Here is a 13,028-nt window from a genome sequence, read left to right as displayed (position 1 = left end):
GGAGGTAACTGAGGCCCAGAGAAGTGAAGTGACTTGCTTCACTTCAGCAAGGTTGCACAGCAGACAAGTGGTGGAGCTGGGATTTGAACCCAGGTCCTTGCCTTTGATTTCCATGCCCGTACTCTTTCCTCTAGGCTACGCTGCTTCTCCATGGGCAAACCGCCACCCTCCAACACACACACTCACACACACACTCTTCCCTGACTGTCTCTTTTACCTTCATGTCTCTGCCCCAACTGTCTCTTCTGCTCCGGCCGTCTCTCCCTGATGGTTCCGCCTCAGCTGTCTCTACCCCGGTGTCTCTGCCCCAGTTGACTCGTCTACCCTGGTATCTCTGCCCCATCTTTAAGGTCCAGGCAGCCCACGTTTGGAGTTACAGGATGGGGTTTAAGTCTGGAGGGTGAGGAGGGGGGCTCGACACCCCTGATCCATGGTTGGCTGTGGCCGTACACGACCCCACCCCCAATTGTCGGAAACGGGGGCATTGAGTGCCAAGTTCTAGCTCCGCTTGGCACCCCAACACTCCCCCCAAGACGGAAGCTCAGGAAGAAGTCAGTCCCTCCGTCATTCAGTCGTATTTATTGAGCGCTTACTGTGTGCAGAGCACTGTACTGAGCGATTGGGAGAGGCAGTGTAATAGACACAAGCCCTGCCATCTGAACCCAGAGAGAGAAATCATGGGGGGTTTACACTCAGGGAAATGCTGAGCACGGTCACCTCCCAGCTCCAGTCAATCACTCCGAGATCGCTGAACCTTAGCCTTACCATCACTGCTGACCTCTGACCTGTGATGCCACGATTTCGTCAGTCCCTCGAGCCGAAAGGCCACCCCCCACCGCCATGAGAGGTCGAAGGGTCCGGTCCTCTGCCTTCAGCTTGGTGAAGGACGAAAGCAAGCAGGACAGACGGTCAGTTTGTTGAAGCCAATCCAGGAAAAGAGGGCGGTCTGATAGTTATTGATTTTTGTGGATATCTGGGGATATTAAAGAGCCGATCCTCAGTCAAGCACCAGGGAAATCATGGATGTTCCGAGTCCCCCGGAGGTGGCCGATTTAAAGATGATGTACAATCTGCTCCACCCGGGATCTTTTTTTAAAAATGATATTTTTCCATCGCTTACTCTTTGCCAGGCACTGTTCTAAGCAGTGGGATAGAGACAAGCTAATCAGATTGGACACGGTAGATTGTGTCCTTAGATTGTGAGTCCCGTGGGACGGTACGGTGCTTTGCACACAGTAAGCGCTAAATAAATACGATTGGATGAATGAATGTGGGACGGGGACTGTGTCTGACCGGATTACCTTGAGTCTGGGAAAAGACTGGGAAAAGTGCCTCTAGACTGCAAGCTCACTGTGGGCAGGGAACGTGATGGTATTTGTTAAGCGCTTGCTGTCTGTCAAGCACTGTTCTAAGCACTGGGGTAGAAACAAACTGATCGGGTTGGACACGGTCCCTGTCCCACACGGGGCTCATGGTCTTAATCCCCATTTTACAGATGAGGGAACTGAGACCCAGAGAAGTGAAGTGGCTTGCCCAAAGACTCACAGTAGACAAATGGCAGAGTCAGGATCAGAGCCCAGGTCATTCTGATGCCCAGGCCCGGGTTCTATTCTCTACGACACGTTGGTCACAGTGTCTACCGACACTCTTCTGGTGTACTCTCGCAACCGCTTAATACAGCGCTCTGTGGAGAGCAAGCACTCGATAAAGACAATTGATTGGTCGATTGCTTGACGTACAGTAAATACTTAGCAAATATGACTATTATTATCGTTATCGTTACGATCACCCCCACCTCCCTTGGCCACCAAGCAGCGTGGCTCAGTGGAAAGAGCACGGGCTTTGGAGTCAGGGCTCATGAGTTCGACTCCCAGCTCTGCCACTTGTCAGCTGTGTGACTGTGGGCAAGTCACTTAACTTCTCTGTGCTTCAGTTCCCTCATCTGTAAAATGGGGATTAAGACTGTAAGACGTGGGACAACCTGATTCCCCTGTGTCTACCCCAGCGCTTAGAACAGTGCTCTGCACATAGTAAGCGCTTAACAGATGCCAACATTATTATTATTATTATCACCAGGGTGGCGACTTCCCGATGGCCAACGTGCCGGGCCCGGCCGAGGTGGACAACATGGAGATGCCGGCGGTGCCGGGGTCGAACAACAACAACGGCCCGCGGTGGGAGAGTCCCGAGCGCGGCTGGGAACGCGAGCGAGAACGGGACCCCGCGGCCCCCGCAGCCGCCGCCGCCGCCGCCGCCTCGCTCTTCGAGTGCTCGCGCATCCGCGCCCTGGCCGGTACGGTGCAGGCGAGAGGTGGGGGGCGGGCGGAGGGGTCCTGGCCCGCAGGGAGCCTGGGGAGATTGTGTGTTTGTCTTTCGGCGTTTGTCAAGCGCTTGCCGAGCGTCGAGCACTGTTCTAAGCGCCGGGGTCGACGCGGGGGTTGCAGCACGGTGCAGTAGATAGAGTCCGGGCCTGGGAGTCAAAAGGTCGTGGGTTCTGATTCCGGCTCCACCACTTGTCCGCTGTGTGACCTTGTGCAAGTCACTTCGCTTCTCTGGGCCTCAGGTACCTCATCTGGAGAATGAGGATTGAGATTGTGAGTCCCATGTGGGACAGGGACTGTGTCCAATTTGATTTGCCTGTATCCTCCCCTGTGCTTAGTGTAGTGCCTGACACATAGTAAGCCCTTAACTAATACTATTTTTATTATTACTGTTATCATCAGGTTGGACACAGTCTCTGTCCCACATGGGGCTCATGGTCAAAGTAGGAGGGGGTAGGATTGAATCCCCATTTTACAATTAGAGGAAACTGAAGCCCAGAGAAAAGTATAATAATAATTACGATACGTGTTAAGCGCTTACTATGGGCCAAGCACTGTAAGTGCTGGGGTAGATACAAGTTAATGAGGTTGAACTCAATTCCCTGTCCCACACGGAGCTTCCGCTCTTCATTCCCATTTTACAGGCGCGGTAACTGAGGCACAGAGAAGGTAAATGACTTGCCCAAGGTCACGCAGCAAGCAGTTGGCAGGGCCGGGGTTAGAATCCAGTTCCTTCCAGGCCCAGGCTCTTTCCACTAGGCCACAGTGCTTCTGGAGGGCGGGGAAGAGAGAGAGAGAGAGAGAGAGAGAGAGACACAGCGTGAGTGTGTGTAGAACGGTTATCGGGTTTGGAATCCGGTCTCCCCCTGCACCTCCCCCCTGCAGATGAGCGTGAAGCGGTGCAGAAGAAAACCTTCACCAAGTGGGTGAACTCGCACCTGGCGCGCGTGTCCTGCCGCATCGGGGACCTGTACAGCGACCTACGCGACGGCTACGTGCTCACGCAGCTGCTCGAGGTGCTCTCCGGGGAGCCCCTGGTGAGGAAGGGACGGGCCCCGCGGCCTCGGGGGGTGGGGGGGGTCCTCTGTTTAAACACTGTACTAAGCGCTGGGGTAGGTACAAGTCCATCAGGCTGGACACGGTCGCTGCCCCACGTGGGGCGCTCACAATGTTGATCCCCATTTTACGGATGAGGTGACTGAGGCCCGGAGAAGTGAAGTGACTTGCCCAAGGTCACACAGCTGACGAGGGGCGGAGCTGGGATTCGAACCCAGGTCCTTTTGACTCCCGGGCCCGGGCTGTAGCCACGAGGCCACCACACTGCTTCTCCATGTTGCCCGTGGGCCCGTGGTGGGGAATAAAATGATAGGGGACTTGGGGCAGGGGCAGTGGAGGGTCTGGCTCCACCTATTCATTCATTCATTCGATTGTATTTATGGAGCGCTTACTGTGTGCAGAGCACTGTACTAAGCGCTTGGGAGAGTACGCTATAGCAATAAACAGATACATTCCCTGGCCACCACGAGGTTACAGTCTGAGGGAGGAGATAGTCATTACTATCCACTAATAAATTGACAGATCTGGATAGAAGTGCTGTGGGCCCGGGCGGGGGGAGGAATAAAGGGACCGTGTCAGGGCGTGACGGGCCCGGCCTCCTCCCGGCCTCGGGGCCTCCCAGCCTCGGCCCACGCGGGGCCGGATGCGGATCCACTCCCTGGAGAACGTGGACAAGGCGCTGCAGTTTCTGAAGGAGCAGCGGGTGCACCTGGAGAACGTCGGCTCCCACGACATCGTGGACGGCAACCACCGCCTCACGCTGGGGCTGGTGTGGACCATCATCCTCCGCTTCCAGGTACCGTGGGCCAGGCCAGGGCCCGCCCCGCCACCTCTAGGAGCCCACCCCGGGTCCTGGAACCCATAATGGGGACCCCCACCCTCGTGCCCGGACCGATCGATCGTCAATCAGTGGCATTTATTGAGCGCTTACTGTGTGCAGGACGCTGTGCTGACGCTGGGGATCTCAACCAATCAATCAGTGATATTTATTGAATGCTTACTTTGTGCAGAGCACTGGACTAAATCCACCCCGGGCATCTCAACCAATCAATCAATGGTACTTATTGAGCGCTTACCGTATGAAGAGCACTATATGAAGTCCACCCTGGTGACCTCAATAAATCCATCATTCAGTGGCACTTATTGAGCGCTTACTGTGTGCAGAGCAGTGTATTAAATCCACCCCGGTGACCTCAATCAGTCAATTGATAGTATTTATCGAGTGCTTAGCTCGGCAGAACACTGTACTAAGTCCACCTTGGGGACCTCAAACAATCAATCAAAGGTATTTACTGAGCACTTACTGCGTGCAGAGCTTGAGAGGGGACAACGTAACGGAGTTGGTAGACGCGTTCCTTGCCCACAGTGTCATCGCGCTCACTCCTAGAACCCAGTCCCGGGACCTGGAATGAGGCCTGGGCCTCTGTCCCCCCGGGAGCCCGGACCCTTCTGCGTCCCCATCTCCACACCTCCCGGGGTCCCCACCGCCCCCGACTGCTCGGGGGTCTCCGTCCCGGAGTCCTGCCCCGCCGGGAGGTCGGGCCGGCGGGTTCAGTCCCTCCCTGGCCCCGATGTCCCCCACCCAGATCCAGGTCATCAAGATCGAGGCCGAGGACAATAGAGAAACCCGCTCGGCCAAGGACGCCCTGCTGCTCTGGTGCCAGATGAAGACGGCTGGGTATGACCTTGCAATCAATCCATCAGTCGTGTTTATTGAGTGCCTACCGTGTGCACAGCACTGTACTAAATGCTCGGGAGAGTACTTTATGACAGCTCAGGGGAAATTGGTGGGGAAAAATTGGAAGTCCGGGGGGTGGAGGGACCCTTGGCTGACTCGCATCTGGGGGTCGAGAATTTAACAGGGCTCTTGGCCTCTCTTTCCACCCGCTGTCTCTCCATTGCTCTGTCGCGCCTTTATGTCTCTCTCCCTTTCCCAGGAATAATAACGGTGTTTGTTAAGCGCTTACTGTGTGCCAAGCGCTGTTCTAAGCCCTGATACAGGATACGAGATAGAGAAGCAGCGTGGCTCAGTGGCAAGAGCCCGGCCTTGGGAGTCAGAGGTTGGGGTTCTAATCCCGGCTCCGCCACTTATCAGCTGTGTGACTTTGGGCGAGTCAGTTCACTTCTCTGTGCCTCAGTGACCTCATCTGTAAGATGGGGATTAAGATTGTGAGCCCCATGTGAGACAGCCCGGTTATCTTGTATCTACCCCAGCACTTAGAACAGAGCTTGGCACATAGTAAACGTTGAACAGAATACCATTATTATTATTATTATAAGAGAATCAGGTTGGACACATTCCCTGGCCCATATGGGGCTCACAGTCTTAATCCTCATTTTACAGAGTTGGTAGACATGTTCTCTGCCCATAGAATTTACCGTCTAGAGGGGGAGACAGACATGAAATAAATACGTTATACTAGCAGTCATTTACTGAGCACTTGCTATGTGCAGAGCACTGTACTAAGCGCTTGGAAGAGTGCAGTATAACAGAGTTAGTAGATGTAGTCCCTGCTCACAATCAGCTTACAGTCTAGAGTGGGAGGCAGACAATATAATAAATACTTCACACGTCATAATAAATACTACAGCAATCATTGTATTTACTGAGCGCTTACTGTGTGCAGAGCACTGTACTAAGTGCTTGGGAGAGCATAATAATAATAATAATAATGTTGGTATTTGTTAAGCGCTTACTATGTGCCGAGCACTGTTCTAAGCGCTGGGGCAGACACAAGGGAATCAGGTTGTCCCACGTGGGGCTCACAGTCTTAATCCCCATTTTACAGATGAGGGAACTGAGGCACCGAGAAGTTAAGTGACTTGCCCAAAGTCACACAGCTGGCAAGTGGCAGAGCCGGGGTTCGAACCCATGACCTCTCACTCCAAAGCCCGTGCTCTTTCCAGTGAGCCACGCTGCTTCTTTCATTCAGTCGTATTTATCGAGTGCTTACTTTGTGCAAAGCACTGTAGTAAGCGCTTGGGAGAGTACAATATGATAAGCAGACCAATTCCTGTCCATAAAGAGCTCACAGTCTAGAGGGAGAGATAAACATTAAATAAATACATGAATTAGGGATATATACATATTTGCTGTGGGGATGGGAGGGAGGGTGAATGATGTAACAAGTCAGAGCGACGCAAAAGGGAGTGGGAGAAGAGGAGAGGAGGGCTAGTCAGGGAAGGCTTCTCGGAGGAGATGGGCCTTCAATAAGGTTTTGAAGTGAGGGAGGGCAATTATCTGTCTGATATGAGGAGAGTACAATAGAACAAACAGAGTTGGCAGACGTGTTCCCCGCCCTCAACCAACTTAGAGTCTGGAGGGGGAGACAGATATTAATGTGAAGGAATAAAGTATAGATATGCACATAATAATAATTATGGTATTTGTAAAGCGCTTACTATGTGCCAGGAACTGTGCTAAGCGCTGGATGCAAATCTAGGTGAACAGCCTCTTCCCAGCCGGACTTCCTCCGGAGACCCCCTACCCTCTGTTTTCCTCCATTCCGGGTTCTCGTCCACCTGGATGATGATGCTGACGACGGTATTTGTAAGCGCTTACTATGTGCCAAGCACCGTTCTAGTCGCTGGGATAGATCCAAGGTCATCAGGTTGTCCCACGTGGGGCTCAGAGTCTTCATCCCCGTTTTCCAGATGAGGTCACTGAGGCACAGAGAAGTTCAGTGGCTTGTCCAAGGTCACACAGCTGATAAATGGCGGAGGCGGGATTAGAACCCACGACCTCGGACTCCTAAGCCCGGGTTCTTGCCAGAGGCCCCGGGCACTGGAGCAGCCGCGCTGCCCTCTGGTGGGCGAAGGGGGAACTCGCAGCCATCCCGCGGGGGGGCAAAGCGGGACAAATTTGGAATTGGATGGGGAAAAATTGGAGGTCCGGGCGCTGGGGGGAGCGTGGCATAGTGGATGGAACCTGGGCCTGGGAGTCAGAAGGTCATGGGTTCTAGTCCTGGCTCCTCCACGCGTCTGCTGTCTGACCTTGGGGAAGTCCCTTCACATCTGTGGGCCTCAGTTACCTCATCTGGAAAATAATAATAATGTTGGTATTTGTTATGCGCTCACTATGTGCCGAGCACTGTTCTAAGAGCCGGGGGAGATCCAAGGTCATCAGGTTGTCCCATGTGGGGCTCACAGTCTTCATCCCCGTTTTACAGATGAGGGAACTGAGGCACCGCGAAGTGAAGTGACTTGCCCAAAGTCACGCAGCTGACAAGTGGAGGAGTTGGGATTAGAACCCATGACCTCTGACTCCCGAGCCTGGGCTCTTTCCACTGAGCCATGCTGCTTCTCTACAGCAGCATGGGGACCGAGACTGTGAGCTCCACATGGGACAGGGACTGTGCCCAACCCTCTTTGCTTGTATCCACCCCAGTGCTTAGTACAGTGTTAAGGAAGGGCTTAACAAATACCACAATTATCATTATTATTATTATTATTATTATTAGCATCTGGGGACAAGAGTATAGCTGGACTCTCGGCCTCTCTTTCCACCCACTATCTCTCCATCCGTCTGTCTCCCCTTTATGTCCCTTTCCCAATAATAATAATGATATTTGTTAAGCGCTTACTACGTGTCAAGCACTGCTGTAAAAGCTGGGATAGCAGCGTGGCTCAGTGGAAAGAGCCCGGGCTTGGGAGTCAGAGGTCATGGGTTCTAATCCCAACTCCTCCACTTGTCAGCTGCGTGACTTTGGGCAAGTCACTTCACTTCTCGGTGCCTCAGTTCCCTCATCTGTAAAACGGGGATGAAGACTGTGAGCCCCACATGGGACAACCTGATGACCTTGGATCTCCCCCGGCTCTTAGAACAGTGCTCTGCCCATAGTAAGCGCTTAACAGATACCAACATTATTATTATTATTACAAGAGAATCAGGTTGGACACAGTCCCTGTCCTACATGGGGCTCACGATCTTAATCCCCATTTTACAGATGAGGCAACTGAGGCACTTAGAAGTGAAGTGATTTGCCCAAGGTCAGAGAGCGGACAAGTGGCCGAGCTAGGAGTAGAACCCGGGTCCTTCTGACTCCCAGGCCCGTGCTCTGACCACTAGGTCACGCTGCTTTTTCTTCTTTCCCCTCCCAGGTATCCCGAGGTGAACATCCAAAACTTCACGACCAGCTGGCGCGACGGCCTGGCCTTCAACGCCCTGATCCACCGGCACAGGTACCGCCCTCTGCTTGGTCCCACTGCGCTCCGGCCTGGACTCTCGGTGCCTTCCGTCCTTTTGGAGGGGGCAGGGCACGTGAAGACTGACGGAGAGCAGGGCGGGATTCAACCAATCAGTCGATCAATAACGTTTATTGAGCACTTACCGCCTACAGAGCAATAATAATGATGGGTTTGTTAAGCGCTCACTATGTGCCGAGCACTGTTCGAAGCACTGGGCTAGATACAAGGTGGGGCTCACAGTCTTAATCCCCGTTTTACAGATGAGGTAACTGGAGCACAGAGAATTTGTGACTTGCCCCAAGTCACAGAGCTGACAAGTGGCGGAGGCGGGATTAGAACCCGCGTCCCCCGACTCCGAGGGCCGTGCTCTCTCCGCTGTGCCGTGCTGCCTCCTAACTACTGTGAGGCAGTAAGAATACTGTCCTAAGTGCTCGGGAGGCGTAATAATAATCGTGATGGTTGTGATACAGTCCTCTAGACTGTAATAATAACGTTGGTGTTTGTTCAGCGCTTCCTACGTGCAGAGCACTGTTCTAAGCGCTGGGGTAGATACGGGGTCATCAGGTTGTCCCACGTGAGGCTCACAGTTAATCCCCATTTTCCAGATGAGGTAACTGAGGCACAGAGAAGTTACGTGACCTGCCCACAGTCACACGGCTGACAAGGGGCAGAGCCGGGAATCGAACCCATGACCTCTGACTCCCAAGCCCAGGCTCTTTCCACTGAGCCACGCTGCTTCCCGTGAGATGGTAATGTCGTTGAGGGCAGCGAACGTATCTGCTTACTGTTATATCGTACTCTCCCTGGCGCTTAATTCAGTGCTCTGCACTCAGGGAGTGCTCAATATTGAATGAATTGAATGAATATTTCTTAAGCACTGACTGTGTTCCAGGCACTGTACTACGCACTGGGGTAGATACAAGCAAATCGGGTTGGACACAGTCCCTGTGCCCCACGGGGCTTTCAATCTTAATCCTCATTTTACAAATGAGGGAACTGAGGCACAGGGAAGTGAAGCAGCTTGTCCGAGGTCACGCAGCAGACAGGTGGTGGAGCTGGGATTAGAACCCGGGTCCTTGCCCGTGGTCTATCCACTAGGTCAAACTGTATAGACAGGCCCCGCCCACAAAGAGCTTTCAGACTAGCAGGGGTGACAGACACTAAAATAAATCACAGATGAGTCTGCACGTAAGTGCTGTGGGATTGGGAGAGGGGGGATTTTATCAGTCAATCATGTTGATTAATGACGTTGGTATTTGTTAAGCGCTTACTATGTGCAGAGCGCTGTTCTAAGCGCTGGGGTAGATACAGGGTAATCAGGTTGTCCCACGTGAGGCTCACTGTCTTAATCCCCATTCTACAGATGAGGTAACTGAGGCCCAGAGAAGTGAAGTGACTTGCCCACAGTCACACAGCTGACAAGCGGCAGATCCGGGATTCGAACCCATGACCTCTGACTCCCAAGTCCGGGCTCTTTCCACTGAGCCAGGACCACTTACTGCGGGCAGAACACTATACTAAGCACTTGGGAGAGTACAAACAGTACTTAAGGGGATCAGACCCAAGTCCATAGGTGATACTGAAGGGAAGGCTCAGGATTTGCACTCGGGACCCTGGGATGAGTTTCCCCCCGGGCCTTCCTCACCCGCCCTTCGACTCTTCTCTCGGGGTCTCCAGGCCGGACCTCGTGGACTTCAGCAAACTGACCAAGTCCAACGCCACCTACAACCTGCAGCAAGCCTTCCGCACGGCTGAGCAGCAGCTGGGCCTCGCCAAACTCCTGGATCCCGAGGGTAGGTTCTCGGGCCCCCGGGGTCAGCTGGGGCCTGACCTCCACGCCCCCAGATCTCTCCACGCCTGTCGTACAGGGGTAATGATGACGATAATTATTATCATGGGCAGCGTGGCTCAGTGGAAAGAGCACGGGCTTTGGAGTCAGAGGTCATGGGTTCGAATCCCGGCTCGGCCGCTTGTCAGCTGTGTGACTGTGGGCAAGTCACTTCACTTCTCTGGGCCTCAGTTACCTCATCTGTAAAATGGGGATGAAGACCGTGAGCCCCGTGTGGGACAACCTGATTCCCCTGGGTCTACCCCAGCGCTTACAACAGTGCTCTGCACGTAGTAAGCGCTTAACAAATACCAACATTATTATCATTATTACTATTATTATGTAAGTGCTTACTATGTACAAGGCACTGTACTAAGCGCTGGGGCGGATACAAGCGAATCAGGTTGGACACAGTGCCGGTCCCACACGGGGCTCACGGTCGCGTTGCCCGTTTTACAGATGAGGGAACTGAGGCTCAGGCGAGTGAAGTGATTTGCCCACGGTAACCCAGTAGATGAGTGGCAGAGCCGGAATTAGAACCCACGACCTTCTGACTGCCAGGCCCGGGCTCTATCCACTGTGCCGTGCTGGTTCTCAAGTCCCCCTTGGGCCCAGGGTCACTATCCCCGCAAACGCCCCGTGGCACGTGGATCTCAGTTTTGTTTCCTCCTTCCCTTTCCGGCCTTGCCAGCTGGCACGTAGCTCATCATCTAGACAGTAGGCTTGTTGTGGGCAGGGCATGTTGTCTGTTTATTGTTCTATTGTACTCTCCCAAGTACTGAATACAGCGCTCTGCATGCCGTAGGCGCTCAATAAATACGACTGACTGACTCCGGGGGGCAGAGGGGATCCATCGGTTGGATTTATTGAGCGCTTTAGTGTGCGCGGAGCACTCTCCGAAGCGCTCGGGAGGGTACGCGATGGCAGAGTCGGTAGACACGTTCCCTGCCCACGACGAGCTAGCTGACCAGGGCAAGAGAAGAGCCCCCCCGTCCCCTCCACCCTCCCGTCTCATTCATTCATTCAGTCGTACTTATCGAGTGCCTGCCGTGCGCCGAGCATTGTGCTAAACACTTAGGAGAGCGTACTACGGCAGTAAACAGACCGGTTCCTTGCCCAATGTTCCCTGTCCCGTCCCGTTCCCCACAAGACGTGAACATGGAGACGCCCGATGAGAAATCCATCATCACTTACGTGGTCTCCTTCTACCACTACTTCTCCAAGATGAAGGCCCTGGCCGTGGAGGGCAAGCGGATCGGGAAGGTAGGAGACGGGAAGGGCCGGGGGGGCGGTGGGAGGAGCGCGGAGCCCGGACGGGACATCCGGGGATTGGCCAGATCCCCGGGATGGGCCTCCGGCGACTGGTGAAGTCGCGTGTCGGTCATGGGAATGGAAACCCAGGAGCGAGGCTATTCCCGGCTCGGGATTCTGCTCCCGACCGTGGCACCGCAGCGCCGTGAGGGTCAGAGTCCCCCCGGGGGCCCGAGCCCCGTGGGGTGGGGCAGAGGAAGGAAAAAAGCCGAGTCGCGGCCCTCCGGGGGCTGACGGTCTGATGGGGGAGGCGGGGGGGGGGCAGGGGGCGCCCCCCTCTACGCACCCCCCGCCCCCAGCCGAGGAGACGTAAAACCCAAGGGCCGGAGCCAGAGGCCACACCAGATCAATCCCAGTGCAGGAGGCAGAAATCCAGACGCACCGTCACCGAGAGACGTCAATGTTGGGGGGAGCAGGAGAGCCTGGAGTGAGTGGAGTCGGGGGAGGCCCCCCCGGGATGGCTTCCCGGAGAAGGCGGCTCTCGGGAGGGATTGTGATGCAGAAAGAAGAGGAGGAGGGAGGGCGTCCCAGGTTGGGGCAGTGGCTCGGAGCCACGGGAGTCTTGGGTGGAATATGGGGTGCCGACCCGTTGGACAAGAGCAGGGAGTTCGGGCTGGAGGGTGAGGTCAGGGCTGAGGTCTTGGCGTTGGAAGCAGCTCCTGGAGACCCCAGAGACAGGGGAGAGGGCTCAGGTGAGGGGTAGGGTTCTGCCTGGAGCAGCAGGGTCCCGGGCGAGTTCCAGTGGGAAAGGGAGTAGTCCACTCCCTACTGCCGCCGGCCCGGGCAGAGGGTCCCCCGGGACCCCCTCGCTCTTGCCGGCCAGTCCGCCCCACTCCCGGGGCGGCAAACCTGCCCTTCTCCTCTTATTTCTGAGGGAGAAACTGAGGCCACGGGGAGCCTTGTCCCCCCCACCCCCCATCCCGAGCTGTCCCAAGAGGGCTGGCTGGATGCCCGGCGGGAGGCGAGGTGCGCCGACGCGCCCACGCTCCCTCCCCCGCCCCCTCCCGCCTCCCTCCACCCCACCCAGGTCCTGGACCAGGTGCTGGAGATCGGGAAGATCATCGAGCGGTACGAGGAGCTGGCGGGCGAGCTGCTGGCCTGGATCGAGCGCACCGTGGGACTCATCAGCAACCAGAAATTCGCCAACTCGCTGAGCGGGGTTCAGCAGCAGCTCCAGGCTTTCACCGCCTACTGTACCCTGGAGAAGCCAGTCAAGTGAGCCCTCCCGGGGACGGGGGCGGGGGGGGAAGGAAGGGGCAGGGCAGGGACCGGGGGTGGGTGGAGTTCATCATTCAATCATATTTATTGAGGGCTTACCGTGTGCG

At 55.1% G+C, this 13,028-nt stretch overlaps 1 protein-coding gene across 3 annotated transcripts in view; it reads left to right on the top strand.

Moving 5' to 3' along the window:
* SPTBN4 (spectrin beta, non-erythrocytic 4) overlaps positions 1 to 13,028 on the top strand; it is a 54,772-nt gene that overhangs the window by 2,307 nt on the left and 39,437 nt on the right. For all 3 annotated transcript variants that reach the window (XM_029065179.2, XM_029065178.2, XM_029065181.2), the window contains exons 2-9: positions 2,077 to 2,293; positions 3,207 to 3,358; positions 4,000 to 4,173; positions 4,964 to 5,055; positions 8,478 to 8,558; positions 10,242 to 10,357; positions 11,543 to 11,655; positions 12,731 to 12,918. In XM_029065179.2, coding sequence (XP_028921012.1) covers positions 2,092 to 2,293; positions 3,207 to 3,358; positions 4,000 to 4,173; positions 4,964 to 5,055; positions 8,478 to 8,558; positions 10,242 to 10,357; positions 11,543 to 11,655; positions 12,731 to 12,918 — 1,118 coding nt within the window. In that variant the 5' untranslated portion in view covers positions 2,077 to 2,091. The remainder of the gene's footprint in view (positions 1 to 2,076; positions 2,294 to 3,206; positions 3,359 to 3,999; positions 4,174 to 4,963; positions 5,056 to 8,477; positions 8,559 to 10,241; positions 10,358 to 11,542; positions 11,656 to 12,730; positions 12,919 to 13,028) is intronic.

The sequence above is a fragment of the Ornithorhynchus anatinus genome, chromosome 5 (genome assembly GCF_004115215.2).
Source record: "Ornithorhynchus anatinus isolate Pmale09 chromosome 5, mOrnAna1.pri.v4, whole genome shotgun sequence".
Lineage (NCBI taxonomy): Eukaryota > Metazoa > Chordata > Mammalia > Monotremata > Ornithorhynchidae > Ornithorhynchus > Ornithorhynchus anatinus.
The sequence above is the reverse complement of the archived record's forward strand: the minus strand, read 5'-3'. Positions and strand labels throughout refer to the sequence as shown.